General features: G+C 39.8%; 1 protein-coding gene across 1 annotated transcript in view; it reads right to left on the bottom strand.

The window, feature by feature from the left end:
* Positions 1 to 21020, bottom strand: part of NRXN3 (neurexin 3) — an 876168-nt gene that overhangs the window by 676570 nt on the left and 178578 nt on the right. The window contains 1 exon segment of the mRNA XM_056493583.1: positions 4402 to 4703. Coding sequence (XP_056349558.1) covers positions 4402 to 4703 — 302 coding nt within the window.

Genomic DNA, 21020 nt, shown 5'->3' with positions numbered 1-21020 from the left:
TTCAACCCTCATACACATTACCCAGACCTGAAGCAAAGTTAAAACAGTGCAATACTTACTCTTCAAATGCTCATCAAGGTGTTCCCCTCAAACAAGAACCTTACTCTCAGAGATACACACACCGAGTACACAGTTTACCCCTTCAGCACAAACCCAACCAACCATGACTCCCTTCTTCCATCCACCACCACACCAGCTCCTCTTCCAAGCTTCACTACCCTCAAGTGTTGCAGAACATCACAACAAGGCCAGTATTTCCTTTGGATGGAGGATACAGATGAAGATGAGTCCAAGACTCTGTGTCTTCCTTCCAAATTTCCCAGTCTGCAGGTTTCTTTACAGCAGCTGAATTTGTGACTTTCAGGAGAAGCACATAACAGTGCCTGTGCTTGGCTGTTTGCCTGTAGCTCACTTCTGTCATCTAAGATACAGGAATTGAACCTCTCCTACTGCAGGGAAAAATGTGTCAAGAAATCGTGTAGAAAGAATTGTGTCGCTTGTGACCAGACTGAAGACAGAAGATTGGCAAGATTTTGCATCCCTCCTGCTTCACTGCATCTCTATTATACAGGAGCTAGGAGAATTTGGTTTGGTTTAGTGGAACTTTTTTAACCAAGGCACACAGATGACAACTGTTAGAACCTACATTTTGCTTCTTGTTTTCATTTAGTTAAGGAACTAAAGATCTTCATAGTAGATTTTTCATTATGACTAGCTTCAGTGTTAATAGGGAAGGGCAGCCTGTGGAGGCTCCAAGTCCCTGTTCCAGTGTGACTGAAGTTGGCAAGAATTATCCTAAATTACACAAGCAAGATCTGCGCTGCCTCATGTAAAAACCATCTGCTTGCAGGCTTCAGAGTTGTGCACTGACTAGGGAAACAGGTTTTTGAAGACTTTGTGGCACTAAGCATGAAGTCCCAAGGTTATCTGCCAATGGGAATTAAATAATAATAATACGCTGTACTTTGAAATTATGAGCACAAACTCCTGAATTCTTCACCAAGGAAGTCTTACTCACAGCAAATTGTTGTGTTAGTAAATTTATTTTTACAAATAAGGGAGTTGAAGTATGGGGCAGGGAGAAGAGCATGCCAGAAACAAGGAGTGTCAGCAGCAGACCTGGAGACAGACACAGGAAGTCTGACCTTCAGTCTCCTCTGCTCCTTCCCCCCATCAGACCACACTGCCCAAATATGCTCTGAAAGCCCCAGGAAAATTCAGCCATGATCCTATTGCTAAGTAAAGGTTTCTCACAAGGCAGAAAGAGGGCTTAGTTTTAACTGAAATAATAAGATAAATAAACAAGGAGATTTGCTTTGACATTAACAATCACTACTCAAGGGAATCTGTGGATTCACTTGGTTTGTCTCTAAGGAGATTAACTGCTGTGATAGTCATTTGATCTAAAAAAAAACCAGCCCTTAGTACTCTCCCAGCTTAGCTACAAAACATTTAACAATTCCAAAAAGTACTGGGCAAAAGTCCAACTATTTAAAGTTCCACTCTAATTCTAGAAACAGCCAAAAAATTATGCAAATCCTCCTCCCCTTTCTCTTAGCCCCCAAAAAAGCAGAGGAAAAGATTAGATGGCATCCTGAAGCTGATGATAGACCATTTAGCTGGAATTGCTTAGATTTAGATAATATTCTTGGAATTTCTAAAGTATTGCTTTAATTTTAAAGAGAAATATATCTACCTCCAGTGCAATGTTTTCAACCAATTACAAGGAGGCTAATGATTTTATTATATAGTTTCAACATTCAGAGGCAATTTATTTTGTTGGGGTTTTATGTTTGGTTTTGGACCGGGTTTTTTAAGAAAACATGAGCATAGCTGGAAACAAGACTGTCTAGTGAACTATATTATACTGCAACATTACAAGTGAATTTATGTCAGGAAAGACATAGAACTGATAATCTTTTACATACAAAATTGTTTAGGTGACAAAGTTTAGGACTATCACGACTGCTCCACCTCAAGGCCTCATCAATTCCAATATATGGGTAGCTTTAAGTTCTAGGTCAATGTCTTAATTTTGAGACAGATCGAAAGCTAAAAATGCAAGTACCCAGGAAAAAAAAAAAAGGACAAAAAAAAAAAAATCCAGCCTTACTGATATTTATTGCTTGAACTGTATTCCGTCATGTTTAACTATAGAACTAGACCCCAAATCATCACTGCTTATTAAATGTAATTTTATTTGAAGACAGGCCTTTCTTTGCAAATAGCCCATCCATCTCATTAAAACATTCTCTCTCTTGTCCAGTCAAGTTGGACCCTGTAAGAATTCACTTAGAAACATTCATAGTGAGTAGATCAAGAGGCTTAAAAATTTATGGCACTGCGTAATTAGCAAAGGACTACCTGCTTTCTAATAATTGCCAAAGAATTGCCCTGCTTTCATCAAATATGAGAAGGCATAGACAGATATCCATTTTCTTGGTCCACTTCTGTGCACCAATTAAAAAATGACTAGCTAAAATATTACTAAAAGAATGTGACAGCTTCCCATCCACAATTTTGTTTGTGACCCTTCACTTCCTCCTTCTTCAAGATCCAAACCAATCCTGGCATGAAGCAAGGATTAATTTTGCTTCTGGCACATTGGCCCACTGAAATTGATTTCAAATTAAAAATAAAAAGTATGATGGCCAGCAAGCTCTACTGAGATATTCAAGGATCAGCTGTTCCAAAACTACCTAAAAAAAAAAACAAAAAAAAAACCCAACACATCAAATAAAGCTGTATATTCTGACCTTTCAAGACTGACAAACCTAGACCAATTGGTGCATCTCCCTCTACTGTATTGATGGGAAAGGTTAAACAAAATAGGATCATTAAGACCCATCCACCGCATAAGAAATGAAATTTTCATCTGCATATAAACTATTAAAAACAGATTGATTTTTTCTATAGGTAAGAATTCTGTAGTTTCATGAAAGCTTGATGACAGATTATTTTTCAGACCGGACATCCTAACATCCTAAGCATGTAGAAATACAGGGATTTTCATGGGAAAGACAAATAAAAATCTTCAGCCCCAAACCCAAATATTGAAAAGAAAGACATTAATTCCTGATAACAGAAAAATTATCCACTGACCTGTACTACTAGAGACTTTCTCTGATTCCTAGCACTGATTATCCTATATCCACTGACACATTTGCTCTTAGCTAGTATAAAATGTTACCACAAATTATGTTGTATAAACTTATATAAAGCTATTAAAGGTTGTGTTAATATTGACACTATTGAGAAAATAAACAGGCCACACTGTATTCACAAATTGAATTTTAATTGAATTTTAAATCTTAGTTTACAAGCCATTTCTGCTCCTCCACCAATCAGCTAGACATCAAATAAACCTCGTTTATCATGCAGCGGATGGGCCTCAGTGACTTGATATATTTACGAGCTTTCAGAGCAAAGTTATTTATTTTTATGATGTCTATTTACGTCTGAATTTATATTTCATGAGAAAGGCCTCAGGATTTTAAGACTAGCCTCCTACCAAATACGTCACCTGATATAGTTGTCTGCTAGGAAAAGCAGCATGTAGATGCACAAAGTTACAGTGGTAAAATCAGAAAACCTTTTCCAAAGTGGCATTGTAGGGTGCTGGATTGATCTGAGTTTGCTTGGGGTTTTTTGATCCTTCCACTTTTCCAGTCCTCACAGCAAACAGAAGAGTCTCAAGGCAGAGACAAGAAATTAAGTAGAATCTCATTATAGAAAGAAGGGGAAAAAAATCAAAAAGAAGAAAAGAACAGAGAACCAAGAAGATTCAGAGAGACTCCAGCCAAATAATTCCAAAGCTATAAAGTTAAAATAATTACACACATACCCACCAGCCTGCACACCTGCACATTCATAGGCACACACAAAAGAAAAGGAAAAGAAAAACAAAAGACTTTCAGAATTAGAATTGTAACATCATGGCAATGGTTAAACCAATTAACAAAACTGAAAGAAAAAGGAGAGAGGTGTAGAGCGTTGGCTGTTGGCAATAGGCATTATTCTCCCAGTAATTAAATGCAACAAGAATATTACTGATAAGATTGAATCATAATGAAGGAAATAATAAAATTTAAAAAGGAGAACACAAAAAGAAAAAAGGAAAAGGGAGATGAAAGTAAAGTTATGTCACAAGTTTTTATTATTAAATCAAAATGGGGAAAAAACAGAAAATTAATGTAATGGAAATTAAGACATTGCAGAAGGGATAAAATTCCCATCAACTAAAGTTTTTTTTCACTGTCCTTTAGGCACCGAGATCCAAAATAGATGGAGAAACTAGCAACAGCACTGAGCCTCCCCATTTCTCTATTACTCTCTCCCTTCTGCCTGCCCCAATAAAGCAAAACCAAATTCTCCCCAGCGCTTTCTCCCCTCCACCATTACCTGCCGCAGGTTGCGTGTCACCTTAACGTCGTGCCACGCGTTGTCATTGAACTTGCCATTGACGGGCTCCACGATGGCCTCAAAGGCCCCAGACCCCAGGTTGATGACCAAGGAGACAGCACCGTCCTTCAGGGCCAGGTTGACGTAGTCGGCGGACTTGCCGGTGTGCAGAATGAGCCCGTTGCGCTGCCACGTCTTGAAGGAGAGCGTGATCTCATCGCTGCTGCTCTGGATGGGGTTCTGCGACAGGTCGTAGCACAGGTACTCGGAGCCACGGAAAGTGGCCATGTTCTCATCTCGCGCTGGGAAGAACGGGAACAAAGAACCAGTCAGCAGGCAGCCAAGAAGAGAGTCAAGGTTGTCATGAAATTAAAGCATCCCATGGCACTGTCAGCTGTAGAGCTAAATACCAAGGCATGCTAATAACTGCAGAGCTCCTTTTGTAATATGGCCACCTAGAGAATTAACTGCAGGGCTGTCGGCAGCGATGAATTTCAGTGCTGTGTTTTTAGTTTCACTGCAGCACTGTCTCCATAGGGACCACTCAACAGTATGCAGTGGAGTCTAGGAAAAGCACATTTAAAGACTGTTATAAGCCATTTCACATCCTTTTTAGGAGAAGGATGGAAAGCTCTACTATTCACAACGCAACCACCACATATGTGTCCATCAAAAAAAAAAAAACCAAAAAACTCAACATTTCACAAAGATCAGTATTTAGATTCAGCACTACTGCCATCTGAACTTATCTATCCTATCTGACTGGAAATTCAAGAGGGAAACCAAAATATAATCCTAACATAGCTGCTCCTTTCTTTCAACTGAATGAGAGACCAAGCAAACAAGAGAGCCACGTGAGGTGTGCTACAGATTCCTTCTCTGAGAGCATGAAGGAAGTCCACATAAAACATTTTGTCCACAGACATAAGTAATGTTGCTGGTAAACACATCTGAGAACTTTGCCTGTCTGATCACCTTATCCGGAAAATCTGTACTAATAAACACATCTTTTTCAAACAGCAAAAATAAACTTGGGGGAATTATTCACAGCACACAACATTTATTGTTTCCTCACAAACAAAATAAATCTCTTATGTACAACAACGAAAACCACTGCACTTATTTCTCAGCAACTGAATAAATAAAGCAGCATTTGAATACCATGAAAATCCTTTGTGTGAGCTAGAGGTCTACTTCCCAGTACCTGGGTTTCCAGTCACTCAAAGCCAGCTCTGCTGCAGTACTGTGCTTATGTGACTTAAGCCAGCTGCATACCCTAATTTTATCCAGTGGAAGAAATACAGGCGTGATAGGAAGGCTTGGAGGAGGGCTGGCTAATGCCAGCTGGAAGGAAATGGTACTTGCAATGGAGTTTGTATAGATCCCACATTGCAGCACCTTCCTGACTCCCAGCTGTGAAAGCAAGGCTGATAGTGATAGTTCCAGCAGTCAAGCTATCCTTGCTTACAAATCACAGCACAAGGCAAATGCTGGTGCTATTTCCATTGGCATTAATAGCACTTTTCTGCTTCATTTTGTCCCATTTAGTAATCCTAATAAAGATTAGCCAAAATTTATTAGTACAAGACTGAAGGGAAAATACTTGGTTTCACAGCCATTCTTGGAAAATAAGTGCACGGTAAAATCTGTGATAAAACAGCACAGTATTGCAACTGTACATACAGCATTCTCAAGTGAAAGGTCTGCTTTAAGTGGAGACTCTTGCAAAAGCAATTTGTGTTTGTACTTCAGTGAGTGAGCCATATGCCCAGATACCCCTGCAAGCTAACAGCCACCCAATTACCCCATGCAGCATCACAATTGGCTCAAAAGCATCTTTGCAGAAGAAGACCTATGGTCCCAGTGGACAAGCTGAGCCAAGTCAGCAGTGCCTACCCTTTCAGCAAAGGCCAGTTGCATCCTTGGCTGTATTAGCAAGAATGCAGTCAGCAGGCCAAGGGAAGTGATTCTTCCCTTAATGGACACTTTTGAGATCACATTAGGAGTGGTCTGTCTAGCTCTGAGCTCCCTCATATAAAAATTACTTCAACATACTGGAGTCAGTCCAGCAAAGAGCTACCACCATACTCAAGTACTGGGGTAGTTGATGTGTGTGGAGAGGCTGAGAGAACTGGGTTCATTCTGCCTCAAGGAGAGACAACTCAAGGAAAATCCTACTGATCTCTTTAATGACTTAATAGAAGAACATAGACAAGACAGGGTCAGATTCTTCTCAGAGTTGTGCAGAAAGCTGAGAAGCAACAGATGCAGCTGAATACAAAAAAAAATTCTCATTCTATTGAAAAACATAGAACTTCATCTTGAGGGTGGTCAAACAGTAGGAAGGGCCCAGAGAGACTGAAATCTCCACCCTTAAAAATACTAAAAACTTGGTCAGGCAGAGTCCTGAGCTGCCTGAAATAACTGGACCTTCTCTGAGCTAATGGCTGGATTACACAGCCTCTGGAGGTCCCTTCCAAATTATCTGGTTCTTTGATCTTATTCTGAATACATTTAACTACCATCACCAAATGTTTATGCTTGTATCAGTGTCAAACCAGCCTAAGCACAGAGGGCTCCTATTGACTGCAGTTCTGGAAGTCAGAGCCTAGCACTTAACAACTCTATCCCAACACTGACAAATCCCCTGCCTGATCCATCAGAAGAGAATGCATTACAAGCAAGTTAGACACACATTCCATGTACCTGGGGGTAATTTCATCAAATAGCCAGTGTCTGAGGGCAGGAGTCAAACACAATTATTGTGAGTAGCCTTTTCCCTACAGCTGAAGATGGGCAAGGCACTGAACACACATTTGTGAGGGTGGTTTGATTGTTCACTCAGCACAGACATACTAACAGGGCTCATTTACACTTTCTCAACCACTTAGATGAAATATCACTGGTGTACTCAGTAGAAAGGAGAAGACAAAGAGTAGATTAGAGATCTAAACAGTAATTTAAGGCAACCATTGAAGACTTAGCAAAACAGAGCAGGGCAAATTTAAAGACATATAACTCCTACTTGTTCTACTGGCTTTAATATAGGGTGTATTCAACTATACATTCAGCTATGCCATCTGCCTGTTTCCTCCAGCCCCTTGTCATAGATGGGATTCTATACCTTGTCCACCTTTGTATCCTTCCTGCTCTTGGGAGAATGTCAGCTATTTCTGTTTCATGTGTTGTTATGGGGTTTTTCTTACTCCCATGGCTGCTTTGGACAGACATTCAAACTTGCAGATCACCACACACAAAAATATCTCTGGGGTTCACTGTGAAATCAAAATTAATTCCTGTCCATGGCACATCTCATAAGCTCAACTCTGAATACACTTTCTAAGACTGTATTTTCCAAATTGCTGATTCCTCAGCAGTTTACCAGTGACCCTTGTGCTGTAAAGTTTTGAAGGTTCCACAGATTGCATTGTGATATTTGCATGTGATATTTTGCACTGTCAACAGGGATTCTTGGTTTATGTTACTTGAAGTAACAGATCAAACCCTGATTTTCTTGGTATGTGAAACCCTGTATATAGTCAGTGATATTTAACTGAACTGATGATCTAGTTAAGTGTGGCAATGTAACTACATAAAATAATATTTACTTAAGACATATTTGGGATATGTTTGAATTTTTGTACAATTTGCAATATTTAATTTTTAGCTCAGCTAATACTAAATAGATATACAAAAATCTGAATCTGTCACCACATATAAGTAATCAAATCTTCTATTCCTCTTGTTAGTATTAATCTAAATCCATTATGTGCTTCCTAATTCATTCACATAACTAAATCTCTGCGGTACCTGGGATTTTCAAAGATCCAAGACTTGTACAAAATTCCACACCTGTACTTAAACCTTCACATATTCAAGATGCAAAAACATCACCTGAACAGAAGCAAAGCTCACAATCTTCGAACTAGCACAGATATTTTCCTTGAATGAATGGAGTCACCCATCACTTTAATTGGAAAATGTTACCCTTTTCTGATCAATCACAGCAGACAAACCCAGCACATTAAGCAGTTACCATCACCCCCACGCTGCAAAGCCAGTTTTGTAAGTCTCAGACTAATATCTGTTTAAAACCCAAGCCAGCCATCAGCACATATCAGAGGCTGAGTGCAGGAACAGAAATGAAAGCACAGCAAACAAGTACCCAAGCCAAGTTCCTGGCTCTTCTCATCCCTGAAGAAAGCCCAGACCTTGCTGAGCCTCAGGTCTCCCAGACAGGTAAAGACCCCAGGATCTTCCCATACACTATACAGCTCTACTGCCTCTTCAGGAAAGCCAGATGGCAATTTTAGCTTCAGTTTTTATGTGCAATGTTGTTGCTGTTCCTGTCAGAAAACTTGGCATTTTGATTTATATACGAGGAAAGCAATGCACAGACATTTTAATGGGTTTACTCAGAGCCACCATGAAAATCAATAATAGAGAAAGAACTTGAGTTTAGGAGCTCCTATCTCTCCATCCTTGGCTCATTCCAGAGTTCTCATACATTTGTGGAGGGAAACCAACCTCCTATTTTTCTCTAGTCCTTCCAGGACATCATCTCAGCTGAGGTGTGGAGAAACACCCTCCAAAGTTTTGGATGATGCTTGAAAACAAACACTTCATGACATGCTGAAAACAGCAAACTCTAGAAGCACTCATTTTGCTCAGGGGCATGAAGCTTAATAGTCAACAAAAGCAGCATCCCATGTAACAGGAGTTTTGGCCCCAGACACAATTAAGAAATATTTAGAAAAATATTAAATGGGCAGAGACTTTCCTGAAGTCTCCTGAAGAAAACCTCAAGTATCTCTCCTAAAACTAAGGGTCAGCTGCTCACCCTGTCACCTTCAGTGCCTTATAGGTGTTGTGTGAGGCAGTCCCTGTCTTGCTGGGGTTTGGTTTACACTCAATATTACGTGACTGAATGTTAAAACTAATGAAAGCCCTCAGATGTTGTCAAAGCACCTTGCACAGACTGATGTCATTAAAACAAACCTCCGGGCTTAGTAGTTTAGTATAAAATCAGGCTTTTATTTTAAAGTGATGGTGACAGAACCCAGTAATAGCTGAAAGCAGATTACTGCAGCCTCCATTTGTCCCTTTGCTGCATTCCTCCTTTCCAGCCTTTGAACAGGAAAAATAATACATCCAAATAATTGTTTTTTTCCTAGTTTAACCATTCTTCACACCACCTGATCAGATCAGTAACACCACTCAGACTCTCTCATAAGGTCCCATGATTTCCCCCTCACAAGCACACTCTTGTGGTCTCAAAATTCAAAACCAAAAACTGATTTTAAAAGTCTTACAGATACTATTTAATTATTTAAATACTTTAGAAATGGTGTACAATACATTCTTCAGTGCATGAAGTGTCTTCCAAGCACCACCAACAGTGATACTGATATGTGGAAGCTGTGAGAGCCCTATCATAGCCTCATTTATATTCCACAAACTGTAAAGTAAGAACATATAAGTCGTACTAATGTCATAATGAGATGACTGAAGTGATTGCATGGATTAAATCTTAGAAAAAGAATATGACTTCTAACCTCAAGGAAATTATAGGAATGATTTTCAGAAGAAAAATATTTTTTGCTGTTGGAAAAAAAATTGTCCATAAAATCACAGAATGATGTTATAATGGATAAAATTAAGTGCTGAGCTGGAGTCCTACAGTAAAAAGAGTAGCCTCTTAAATGCTTACTAACTTTATTCTGGGAAATGTCACATTTTTCAGAAATACTGTCATTTATTGTTTCCTCAGGCTCCTCATACTCACTTAGTACATCTACATAACTTATAACTTGGAAGTAGAGAGGAATCAGCATAACACCAGAAATAGTGTGGGGAAGAATCAATGCAAGACAATTCCTATTATGTTTAAGAGATACAAAGAGTCCACAGCAAAGGAGTTAGCCCAGAAATCCGCAGCAAAGGTGAGATGCACTCAACAGTGCTCTTTTAATGCCAAACTCGAATTTTGCACATAGTGCAGCAGCTCTAATCTTATGCAAAAAGCTCTTTCACCTCACCAGTAAGAGCAAAGGAAACATTAATGTTCCACCAGAGAACATCAAGTGCCTAGCATGAATCATGCCCTCTACCCTCTTATCTGCTACTTTACCCATTACCCTTCAAGTCTAAAGCAGAATGCTTATTAAAAAGTCCTCCAATTTAAGCCCAGAAGAGATCAAGGAGACTTGGCAATACAACGAATGTTCAGGAGTTTTTGTAAAACCTGACTAATCTATTATTACCCTGTGCAGCTAAGCTCTTAATGAAAACAAGAAGAACTGCTTTATCTGAAGATACTGCATGAGAGCTCTGGAACTGCATGTTCCACCTGTGCTTTTGTCTGCCTGTGTCCTTGGATGATGCTCTTTGGGCTGGTTCCAACACAGAGGAGGCTTTGACCCGTGGGACTGCAAACCATGCCTGAGAGGTCCAGAACCAGCCCTGCAGAGTGACTTATTTCACCTGATGAACTTGGACCACTGCACAACAAAGACTGAGTGCAAAGGGAAGAGGGATGGCAGTGGCTGAATCTTTAGTCCAAAGAAAGTAGAAATACTCCCTAGGCTCCTGATCCTCAAAATAGTTGACATGTACTAAATGTATAAAGCAGTTTCCATATATCACTGTCACATAACAGTGGCAGAGCCAGTAGCCGGTTCAAAGCACAACTGCCCTATATTTCTGAAGTATGAGCATGCATCTATTAAATATACAGTTAGAGATATTATCATCTAAATAAATAAATATTCACCCAAATGAAAAGCTATTTTGCTTGTCAGTGATGGGAATCTCCTTTTCACTCAACAGTATATTGCAGACATTTGATAAAATCTCTTCTGAGAGGAAAATACATAAATCAGTTATACGACACAAAAATCTCCTAGTTAGTCCATATGTTAAACACAGATAGATTTTTAAACTAGTTTTGCCAATTACATGATCCACAGGTTCTCTACTCCCTCTCTAAACCACATAGTCTTTTTCTGAAGAGAAGCAGAAAACAGAAGTGTCTAAACTCCTCCAATACCACACAAAAATAGCTGAAAAACACAGCCATAAAAACTTTTTGCTAGAATGTTTTGATGACAAAAGTATTAATACTACAAAAAGGAAAATTAATAAATGACATGTCTACAAAATATTATAGCATATGTCTGGTAACATAATATTTTTTAAATTGCTCATTAAAATTGATGTAAATGACAAAGTAGAGGCATGGAAGTCAGAACCCCAGCTTATCCTCAACTCTGATTCACTGTGCAACCTGAGGCACTTAATTAACCTCAGCTGCCTCCATCTGCACTATAAAGATAAAAATATAGGTTAAGTCCTTGAGACCTATGGGAAAAGAGCACTCTATGAGTTTAATAAAACTCTGAAAACCAATAAATGTTCCACATCTGTGAGGAGAAGCCCTGTACCAATCCAGTGTATATGCAGTGTGCAAAGTGTCCTGAGCATCCTCTTCTCTACCTGTTTTCCATTGTTTGCTAAATACAAACTGTACTTGTATCAGTGTGTGATGTTGCATTCCCTGTCAAAGAAATTATAAACTCCAGGTATTGGTCTGACCATGGCACTATGAACTTAGAGCTGTGCTTGTTCATTATGTTCTGATCAGCTGGCCATAGGGACTAAAAAAACAATTCTGTGACAATGTCTTCCTGAACCCAAAATGAAGTTCAAAAATTTAGGTTTACACATCATAAAAATATATTTCTTTAAAAAAACTAGAACTCCATTTAAAATGAAAGCATGAAACATGTTTATTTTGAAATGAATGATGCTGAATAAATCAATTTTTAAAATAATTTGCCTGAAATAATCTGATATAGTCATATAAATTCACAATTTGTTTTGGTTGAACAAAGTACACTTTTTCTTTTCATTTCTCTGTACAATTTTTCTACTCGTACTCCTAGCTCCAGAAGGTAGAGAAAAAGCAAAGTATTGCTACAAATTTTGTCAGGAGATAATGATGATGATTTGCTGAGCATAAGACCTCCTCTAGATTCCTCAATGCTAAGCATGGGTGAGGGCAATTTATGCTGCTGCTGTATTTACTTTTTCTTATGTTTTTATTTCACTCTGATTTTTATAGTTTCCTTATTTTCCTGCTGTGTCACTCTAAAACTTAAGGATGCCAGTCACTGAACACATCACCCAGTAGAAATGTTTCCTCACAGGCTGAATGTTCAGCAGAGTACAAAGTGATGAGAGAGAACACCACAGTGCCATGACCATGAAGTTCCAGGTCTAACATATTCACCAGCCCTGTTCTCACAGAGGTGTCTCTACTGCTGGGGTTGCTACATCCAACTCTCTGTGTAGAGCACACACAACAGTACAGGTAAGAGTGTGTAAGCATGCAGCTGAGGTTTTTAATTTATTGGCTTTTCATATATGTATTCTTGACCAAATGTGCTGTTTCTTTACACAAAGAAAAAAACAAACCTCCCCAACAAACAAAAAAACCAACCAAACAAAAAAACCCAAAAAACCAAACCAACACCACCAAACTGAAGCAACTTGCAACCCTATATTCACTCCCTAAGAGAGATTTACTGTTCTTCAGCTGCAATACCCAACTTCACACTACTCTTACTCTTCAAGCCCATTAAAAATCAGAAGTCAAACACCAAATATTAATCTTGATTGTAAGCATTTAGACCTGTTTATTACTGGTTGCAGATTCAATAGCATTGACATTCAGCTATTAAAAAAGGGTACATTTGCCACACTGAAGACCAGGTCTCTCCAAAATTTTCTGACCTTAGTAAAAAATCATACCATTAGAGAGAATGGTAGTTATCACTGTCTTTCCTACATGTGTGGCATGATTAGTCCTGCTAGGGTGAAAAAAACATGAAGGCTGTCAGAGGGAGTCTTCCAAGACTGATGCAGGAATGAGCAAAATTACTTACACCAACACTGAGAGGAAGTTGAAAGGGCATTCAGAACAAAGTACAGGTAAGGAGCCCAACAGGAGGCAAAATTCCTGTTTCTGTTGAACAGCACTATTTTAGAGAACTGCTGGAAGCTCACAAGAAAAGGGCAGAAGGGAGAGAGCCAGAGGTGAGCGTGTGCTGCTGCATGCCCGCGGGTCTGTGCTGGCAGCAGCCTTCCAGCAAGCGTCGCGCTTGCTGCTGAGCAGGGAGCCCCCTGGGCATCCTTCCAGCGGGAAGTGGGAGTAGGAAAATAGTTACTGCTAATCACTGTAATAACACAATAATGATCCACAAAATTATCCCTTTCAATATCAGTGAGTGGTACAGAAAGCCGTGCCCATGGGAAAGGGGAGATGCGAAGGAAGGTGAAAAGCAGAAGTGCAGGGGAAGAGACGAGAGCAGGGCACAGCAGCACCAGTAGCATCACAGAGACTGCGGTAATGTCAGCTTCCCACGGCTTCTGGGTTACTGGAGAGTGGGTATGTGGGAACCCCAGTACTGCCAGGATATCCAAACGCACTGCCAAACACTACTGCTGCCCTTCATTGTGCTCGTTGTGAGACATCATTAGGACCGTTTATGGAAGTAGCAGTATCCAAACCCAATTTGAGGCAGAACGATTCTTCTCAAACAAAGCCACAGGCAAGAGACTGTTACAAACTGGCAGAGCAGCTTTGACCAGTAATTATTTAGGGGCAAAAATGTGTGCATTTGTATGCAATGAGAAACATGCTGGGTTTCTGCTACGTGCATATAGCAGCAAATTCCATGTGTGTTTACCAGGGCAATGGACACATATAGCAGTATAGGCAGGACAGTTGCCTACACAGCATATTTCTGTGGAAAGGCAAAGTGCAGCTGAACAAACACAATGGATAGACTTGAAGAGGAGGTGTGCCTTTGTTACAGCATGAAAGGAAGTGACCCTAGTGTCAAGAGATTTACAAGAGCAAGAGACATGCAAAATTGGGTTGAAGTGGATGCAGTAGTGTACATGCAAAATGTGGGATAATTAACATCCTCATACAACACATCTGAGGGTAGGAATGAAATGCATCTCCCCATGTAACTTCAGGGAACACACACGAGGACTTACACATGTATGCATCAGAAAAAAAATGAATGTGTGTCTTGCCCAGGTGTAAATACTGGAGTGAATACACACAGTCTCAGGGCATAAGCACGGATGTCCACAGTGCACAAGGATGCAAGCGTGGGGAAGCATTCAGAACTGGCACTGTGTACGGGGGTGAGAGGCAGGGTGTGCCAGCGCTTCTGGCGCATGCTCCAACTTCATCCTGGGCTTTTTTCCTTCCTGATTTAGTTTTTTTCTGCAGCAGAGCAGCCTCCATGTCTACAGGGAAGGTGCTTAATGAGTCAAATCCAATCTCTCGAATGCCTTATCAGTTGTGGACAGGCCTGTTTCTGACAGCTGACCTTTCTCACTGCACGCTGCTGAAAAACCCATACACCACAAACAATTAACACAATGCTGAAAACACAAAGCTGAAGGAAGGGAAGACTCTAGATCACTATAGACAGCACTACATCAGAAGGAAGAGAGTGATGCACATAAAAATGACTGAAAGCATCTATACAAGGGTTTCATTCCACCTTATTTTGCCACACACACACACACTTTATTACTTTCTTTACAGCTTGGCTGTAGCAAAGTTATGTGCAAAAACAAGGGTCATGTAAAACAACAATGAAAAGCGTAGAGAACAGGGAACATTTCTGTGATATATAGGACATTAAGCCCATGCACAAATAAATATATGTCTGAATAAATACATCCAAAAGTGATACAAAGAGCAAAGTTCCTTATTGGAAAACAAAAGCATACAGAGAAGAGGAGGTGAAGACAAGTATCAGCCTGCCCTCCTATACCTCTGCCATTATGGGACTAGTTCCAAAGAAAACACACATTAATGCATCTACTAAAACCTAACCTGAATATTGCCTGAATTATCAAAATTGCCTGAAACATCAAAAATAACAAGACTGTCAAATAGTCCATTCAATAATGACAAGGAGGCTCATCCCATGAAGAGTGCAACTTCAGCTTCAGATAAGCAGGACATTGCTTCTTTTGGGAGGTACGAGCACCTAAACATAAAGTGGATTGTCTAGCCAGTTGTTCAATGGATTTGTTGCTCGAGAAAGGGTAAGAAAAAATCTGCATGTTTTCAGCTCTGCTGCCAGCTCAGCATGAGACTTGGGCAAACCACATTGCATTTTCTGAAATCTTTTTTCACTATCAGAAATTTCTGCAATGGATACATGCCACCATCATGCCTGAAGATCAAGACTAATGTATCTCAGATTTCAGGAGAAGATCCTAGGCACACAGAATTCACATCCTAATTTGAAAAAGTAACATCTATCTTTTGTGCAGAAGTCTCCCTGTATGTGCGAAGGAGCACAATCTACTATTATCACATTTTGGTTTTTTATTATTATTTAATGCAACAGCATAACCTTCAAAAGAAACATATTCTTCCATCTTAACAACTCCTTGCATGTTCAAAATAGGAGCTAGATGACTCTAAGGAAAGTTCACAGAAAAGAAGTTTGCCAGAAGCCCCACAGAAGTAATCTGGATGAAACATCTAATTCATTTAGACACCTGTGGAAAACTAAGCTTGCTTTTGAAGATTTTGCATGCAACCCAGACAGGACTGACACAGGAGTGGGTTAAAAGGTACATAAAGTAATTTAAGGTCAGGGAGTGGGGGAAGCTCAACAGCAGTGCAAAATATGTGTCAGTTTAGCATCTCTGGCTGGTAGTGATGCTGATGAACAAAGAAGGTATTCAGGCAAAAGTATTCAGTTAATCACTGGAAGTATGTAGGATTTCTTCAAACCTCAACAAATCAAAAAAGATTTTAAGAATAAATATTTCATTGTAGTAGAGGTTTTTTGTATTCAAGTGAAAAAAAATATGTCATTATTGTAATTCTTTCTTAGCTATTCCCATGTGGTCTTTTCATATATACATATTATATCCATTTATTGCAACGGAATAAAAATCGATGCTTAGTATATACTGTAATTATCTTTAAATACTTATCAGCTCATCTTCTTTCATAAATTTCTGAAATTATCTATGCTATTTAGAATAATAGATAACAGCTATTCTATCAGCTCATTCAAAATTAGTAACTTCATATCATCAATGAAATTACTTTCGTATCTTGATGTGACAGCACCAAAAATAAGCCCGGCTGCTTTCATTAGTTCAAGCTACTGAGTAGCACAATCTTATTAAAGCCTTGTACACATTATCAAGACTGTATATCAACTAAAACCAAGAAAAAACAACAATCAAACCAATGCTTCTCTTCACTACTATAAGCCAAGCTCTGAACTCACTGGCCTTGATAAAATAAGGAGCGATTTTATGGCAATCAGTGAGAGTACACTGCTGGATGTAAGACAGCGATCATGCTGGCATCCATGTTCATGCTATTTTCCTAAGCCTGTTGCTAGAAGGTCAGAACTGATGTAATTCTTACTCTTACAAGCAAAGCCCAACTGCTAGAAAAATTACTTTTCAAATCTCTCTGCAGGAGATGTGACACTGCCCTTGTGCTACAAATACTGTTGAAAAACCTGTGTTTCTCTTTCAGTTCAGAAAGGTGCTGCCATTATTTTCTTGGAGATAAGTTCACCCTAGAGGGTCTTGACTTCTGTGGTTTTGGGGATTGTGACTTGGGTTTCTTTGTTAGTAGCAAAGACTCTCATTCTAACCTAAACACCAGAGGTATTTGTGTATTTTATAAATATTTTCCAATTCCTGTTTCACTGAAGTGTTGTCCCCACTTTCCCACATATTAACAACTCCGTTAACCCACTGACACCTTAGTCTTTTCATTTTGGAACTGAAAGCTGGTCAGAGATTTTGAGAAGTTAGTATGGCAGTTCTGGTCACAACCCACAGAGCAAACCCTTGTGTATCCCGTGCATATGGGCAGCATGAAGGATCGTTGAAGCCCTTGCTATGTGAAAAACACCACTGTGTTTAAAATACAAGACAATTCTGAAAGTGGACTCTGCCAGTTTGTAACCTCAAGAGCCTCCAGATTAATTGTCTCTTGACAGCTCTCTGGTCAAATGTGCTCATTCCAACAAAAAAATAAGTGCTGGCAGTTTTTTTCCCTCTGTAACTTCTGTGTCTGCCACTATTTTTTAGAATCACAGAGAAGCTGAAATCCTTTTTCATGCTGTCTCTAGCGACACAATTTTGTCAAAACAAGTTCTACCCATACCTTCATAAAGCCACGATCTATTATGGGGCTGCTGAAAAAGGACTGTTGGCAAAATTTGGCCTTCACATGGTAATTCTAAGAGCTTTTCTGTTAAAGCATATGTCAGAACAAGGTATAACTTATTTTTCACAACTCTGTTGGCTCTGCAGAACTAAAAAATAAGAGGGATAAAATCATATAACATTATATACATTCATACAGTTGATCTATCTAGATAAACATATGTGCAGTTTTATCATTACAAACAGATGACTTGAATAAGGTAAAGAAACTTCATTAAATATATTTTTCCCGATTTTACGCATTTTTTTTCTTGCTTGTCATGATACATCAATCCCACAAAGGAACTGAAAAAAAACAAAAAACCAAACTGTATAACTTAACTAGTCTGGGAAGACAAAGGAGAAGGACAACTCACTGCATTTAGTACATCCCAATACTGAAAGCTTTTTTACAATTCCATAACAATTTACAACATTAAGCTTTACCACCTGCAGCCCACAGAGGATCACAATTGTTCCTGCTATTGCCTATGCACTTTCTTAGAGCACCACTCCCTGTTTCTTTGTCCTATAGATGAGCAGATTTTGAACATCTGTGATCTGCTTGGCTTGACCATACCACGATGTATGAATCATAAGACATAGTTGTGCTCTCCTCACCTGGGGATGTCCTCTTGAATGGCTTTCACAATGAATGCTAGTTAAACAAGTTCTCAAGCTGCAGAGATAGCAGCAGACAAATGTTAGTGCTGGCCTCAATATTTCATAGCATCTAGTAAAACAAGATTGTTGGCCCCAAAGATTCTGTTTCTCGGTGGGGGTAAATGAAGAAAGAATTTTCAAGCTCTTACAAGGACTGCAGCAACTCCATAAAGTTCCTTTAGCTGTGGGTGGCTTATATATATGTACTAAAATTGCTTTATCTGGCAGAACTGAGGCTGTTCAACCCCAAAAGACAGAAATGATCCTTGACAGGAACTGTAATTTCCCACAAGCTACAATTTCTGAGAGTCATGCAAGCACCAGTCAGAACAGGCTGTGGTCAGCCCTGCTGATCCTTCAAGTGGTTACAGCCCTGCAGGCTTATAGACCTCCAGACTCCACCTGTGCCTGCTTTTTCACCTCTGTAAAATAGAGGTCTGTCTACTGGTTATAACAATTACTCTTTCCAGAATAGAGCATACCTTGTACAGCTTTGCATCAACATTCCAGAACCACTGAGGACTAAAACACAGCTGGGACATGACCATTCTTAGCTGCAAGGGGAGTTTCAAAGGGGCAGAAAGACACTATAGCAATGGGAAATGTGGCTTCTGCACATCAAGGAGTAACCCTGACTGAGAGGTGGGGCACTTGTGTCTCTGTGCACTGGGCAGGCATGTGGAATACATCCATCACATCAACTCCTTCATGGCAGCTGCCCACATGCATCACCTTACCCTTCAGAAAATACAAGGCAGCTCATGCCTCAGTGTGAATACACTAGCTTATCTTGCTTTCCCTTAGAATTAAAAGAGTACATGTATTTGTTTTTTAATAGGCAAATTCAGCCTAGTTTGCTTCTGAGTGATTTGTTATTATGGTAATAATCTAAGCCAGCTATCTCCCTTCCAGCACTGCCCACCTGGTATTATTTTAAATTCTTTCAGCATTTAGGTTTTTCACTGAACTCCTCTCAGACTCTTTCAAAGCTCCCTGAATAGTGCTAGAGACTAATGCACCATTTCCTGGGCTGAAATGACTTCAAATGTCAATGGTTTCAGCCCTTCTTCACTTCCCTGGCTGCATCTACTATGAATCACTAACTCATAAACACAATCCATAACCTGTAACATCTGAGTTAATCAGTTATTTTCCCACTGCTGCATCTGCCTGCCTGAGGTGTTAGGCTTCCATTGGGATCGACATACACCTCTGATAAAGGAATGTTTGTTTGGTAACTGCTTCTTATTGATGTGTTTACACTGAACACCAACACAGAGCAAGAAGGAATAACAGATTAGGGACCAGTTCAAGGAAGTTATTTTTATAACACTTATAATGTGGTTACAAACAGACTTCATGGCTTTATTTCAATGGGAAAAATTACAAGATTTTTTTTACCAATTGGCATCACACCGTAGCAATCAGCTTTAAAGGCAGATACATTGAAAAATAACACATACTTGATGTTCCTGCTTGCTTCTAAAAAAGTAAAAGCACTCTTACACAGTGATGAATAAAAGCTCAGAATATAAAATCAACAGATGAAAATACCATCTTTAAGAAAATATGTCCAGTTAGTATCAGAGCATCAGCCTCACTGCAGATTTTGCCAGCCAGTTTTTTACATCTTATTAACAATCTCCTAGAGGTCTCTCTAACTTTGCATTCTGCTGACTAGTGCTTCTGTGGCCCACTCAGGGCACTGGGTTGCTTACTTTGAAGCAGCCACACGCCTGTGTGGGAGCACATCATGGGATGGCCAAGCTATAAATGGCACATACGTGATAAACACGTATCCCAACACTATCAGCATAACCCAGTCACTGACTGCCTTAGCAGAAGCCAGCAACTGAATGAACTATGGATATTAAATTCTTCTCCAGAGAAACTTTTTGAGCCAGACAAAGCTCTGATATATGCCCATTAGCCATCTGTATGGCATTTCAATCAAAGATGGCTCTCAGTTTCAGACTCAACTCCAGAGTCTAACTGTTTTCTAAGCTGTTAATGACAGGGAGCATAAAAAACAAAAGGTGAAAGGGACAGAAGAACCTTTAGTGATGGAAGACATTTTAAAAGCCAGAACTGAGCTTGCCTTATCCTCCTAAATATAAAGCTAGAGGGCTCCCTGTAGAAGACAGTCTCTGTTGTTTCACATGTGAGAACGAGTGAAAGCACACCGACAGTGGAGCCTGCTCTGTGCCGGGGCACACGGTGCCTCCAGAGCAGCTCTCACTAACCTGACATTACTGTCACCCTGCAGTGGGCACACAGCCTGCTCAGCAGGGCAGGCACCCAAGATGAGGGGTCCTACAAGCACACAGGCACAGTCCTCAGAAATGCACAGTGCCCTGGCTGCACACGGGCTTTGGAGCGTGCATGCGCACACCGTGGCCATGTGTCTGCATGGGCTGGGCAGGGTTCCCTTCTCCCTCCCTCTCTCTTTTCTTCATTGAATGGGAAAAGGCTGTCAGCAATTTCCTTCTGTCAGCAGCTGGGAGACACTTTTCTGCAGTTAGCTGCAATTTGTTTCAATTATGTGTATTAATCACAGCCTGCTCCTGATGGGATTCTTCATAAATGAAAAATTTTTAAAAATCAGAGCTTTTCTTTTTAACAGGCTGATTCCTCTCTCATGATGGCACTTAATGACTGCAGGTTTGTTGAGAGAG

This window comes from Oenanthe melanoleuca, chromosome 5, assembly GCF_029582105.1.
Source record: "Oenanthe melanoleuca isolate GR-GAL-2019-014 chromosome 5, OMel1.0, whole genome shotgun sequence".
In the NCBI taxonomy this organism is placed as follows: Eukaryota; Metazoa; Chordata; class Aves; order Passeriformes; family Muscicapidae; genus Oenanthe; species Oenanthe melanoleuca.
The sequence above is the reverse complement of the archived record's forward strand: the minus strand, read 5'-3'. Positions and strand labels throughout refer to the sequence as shown.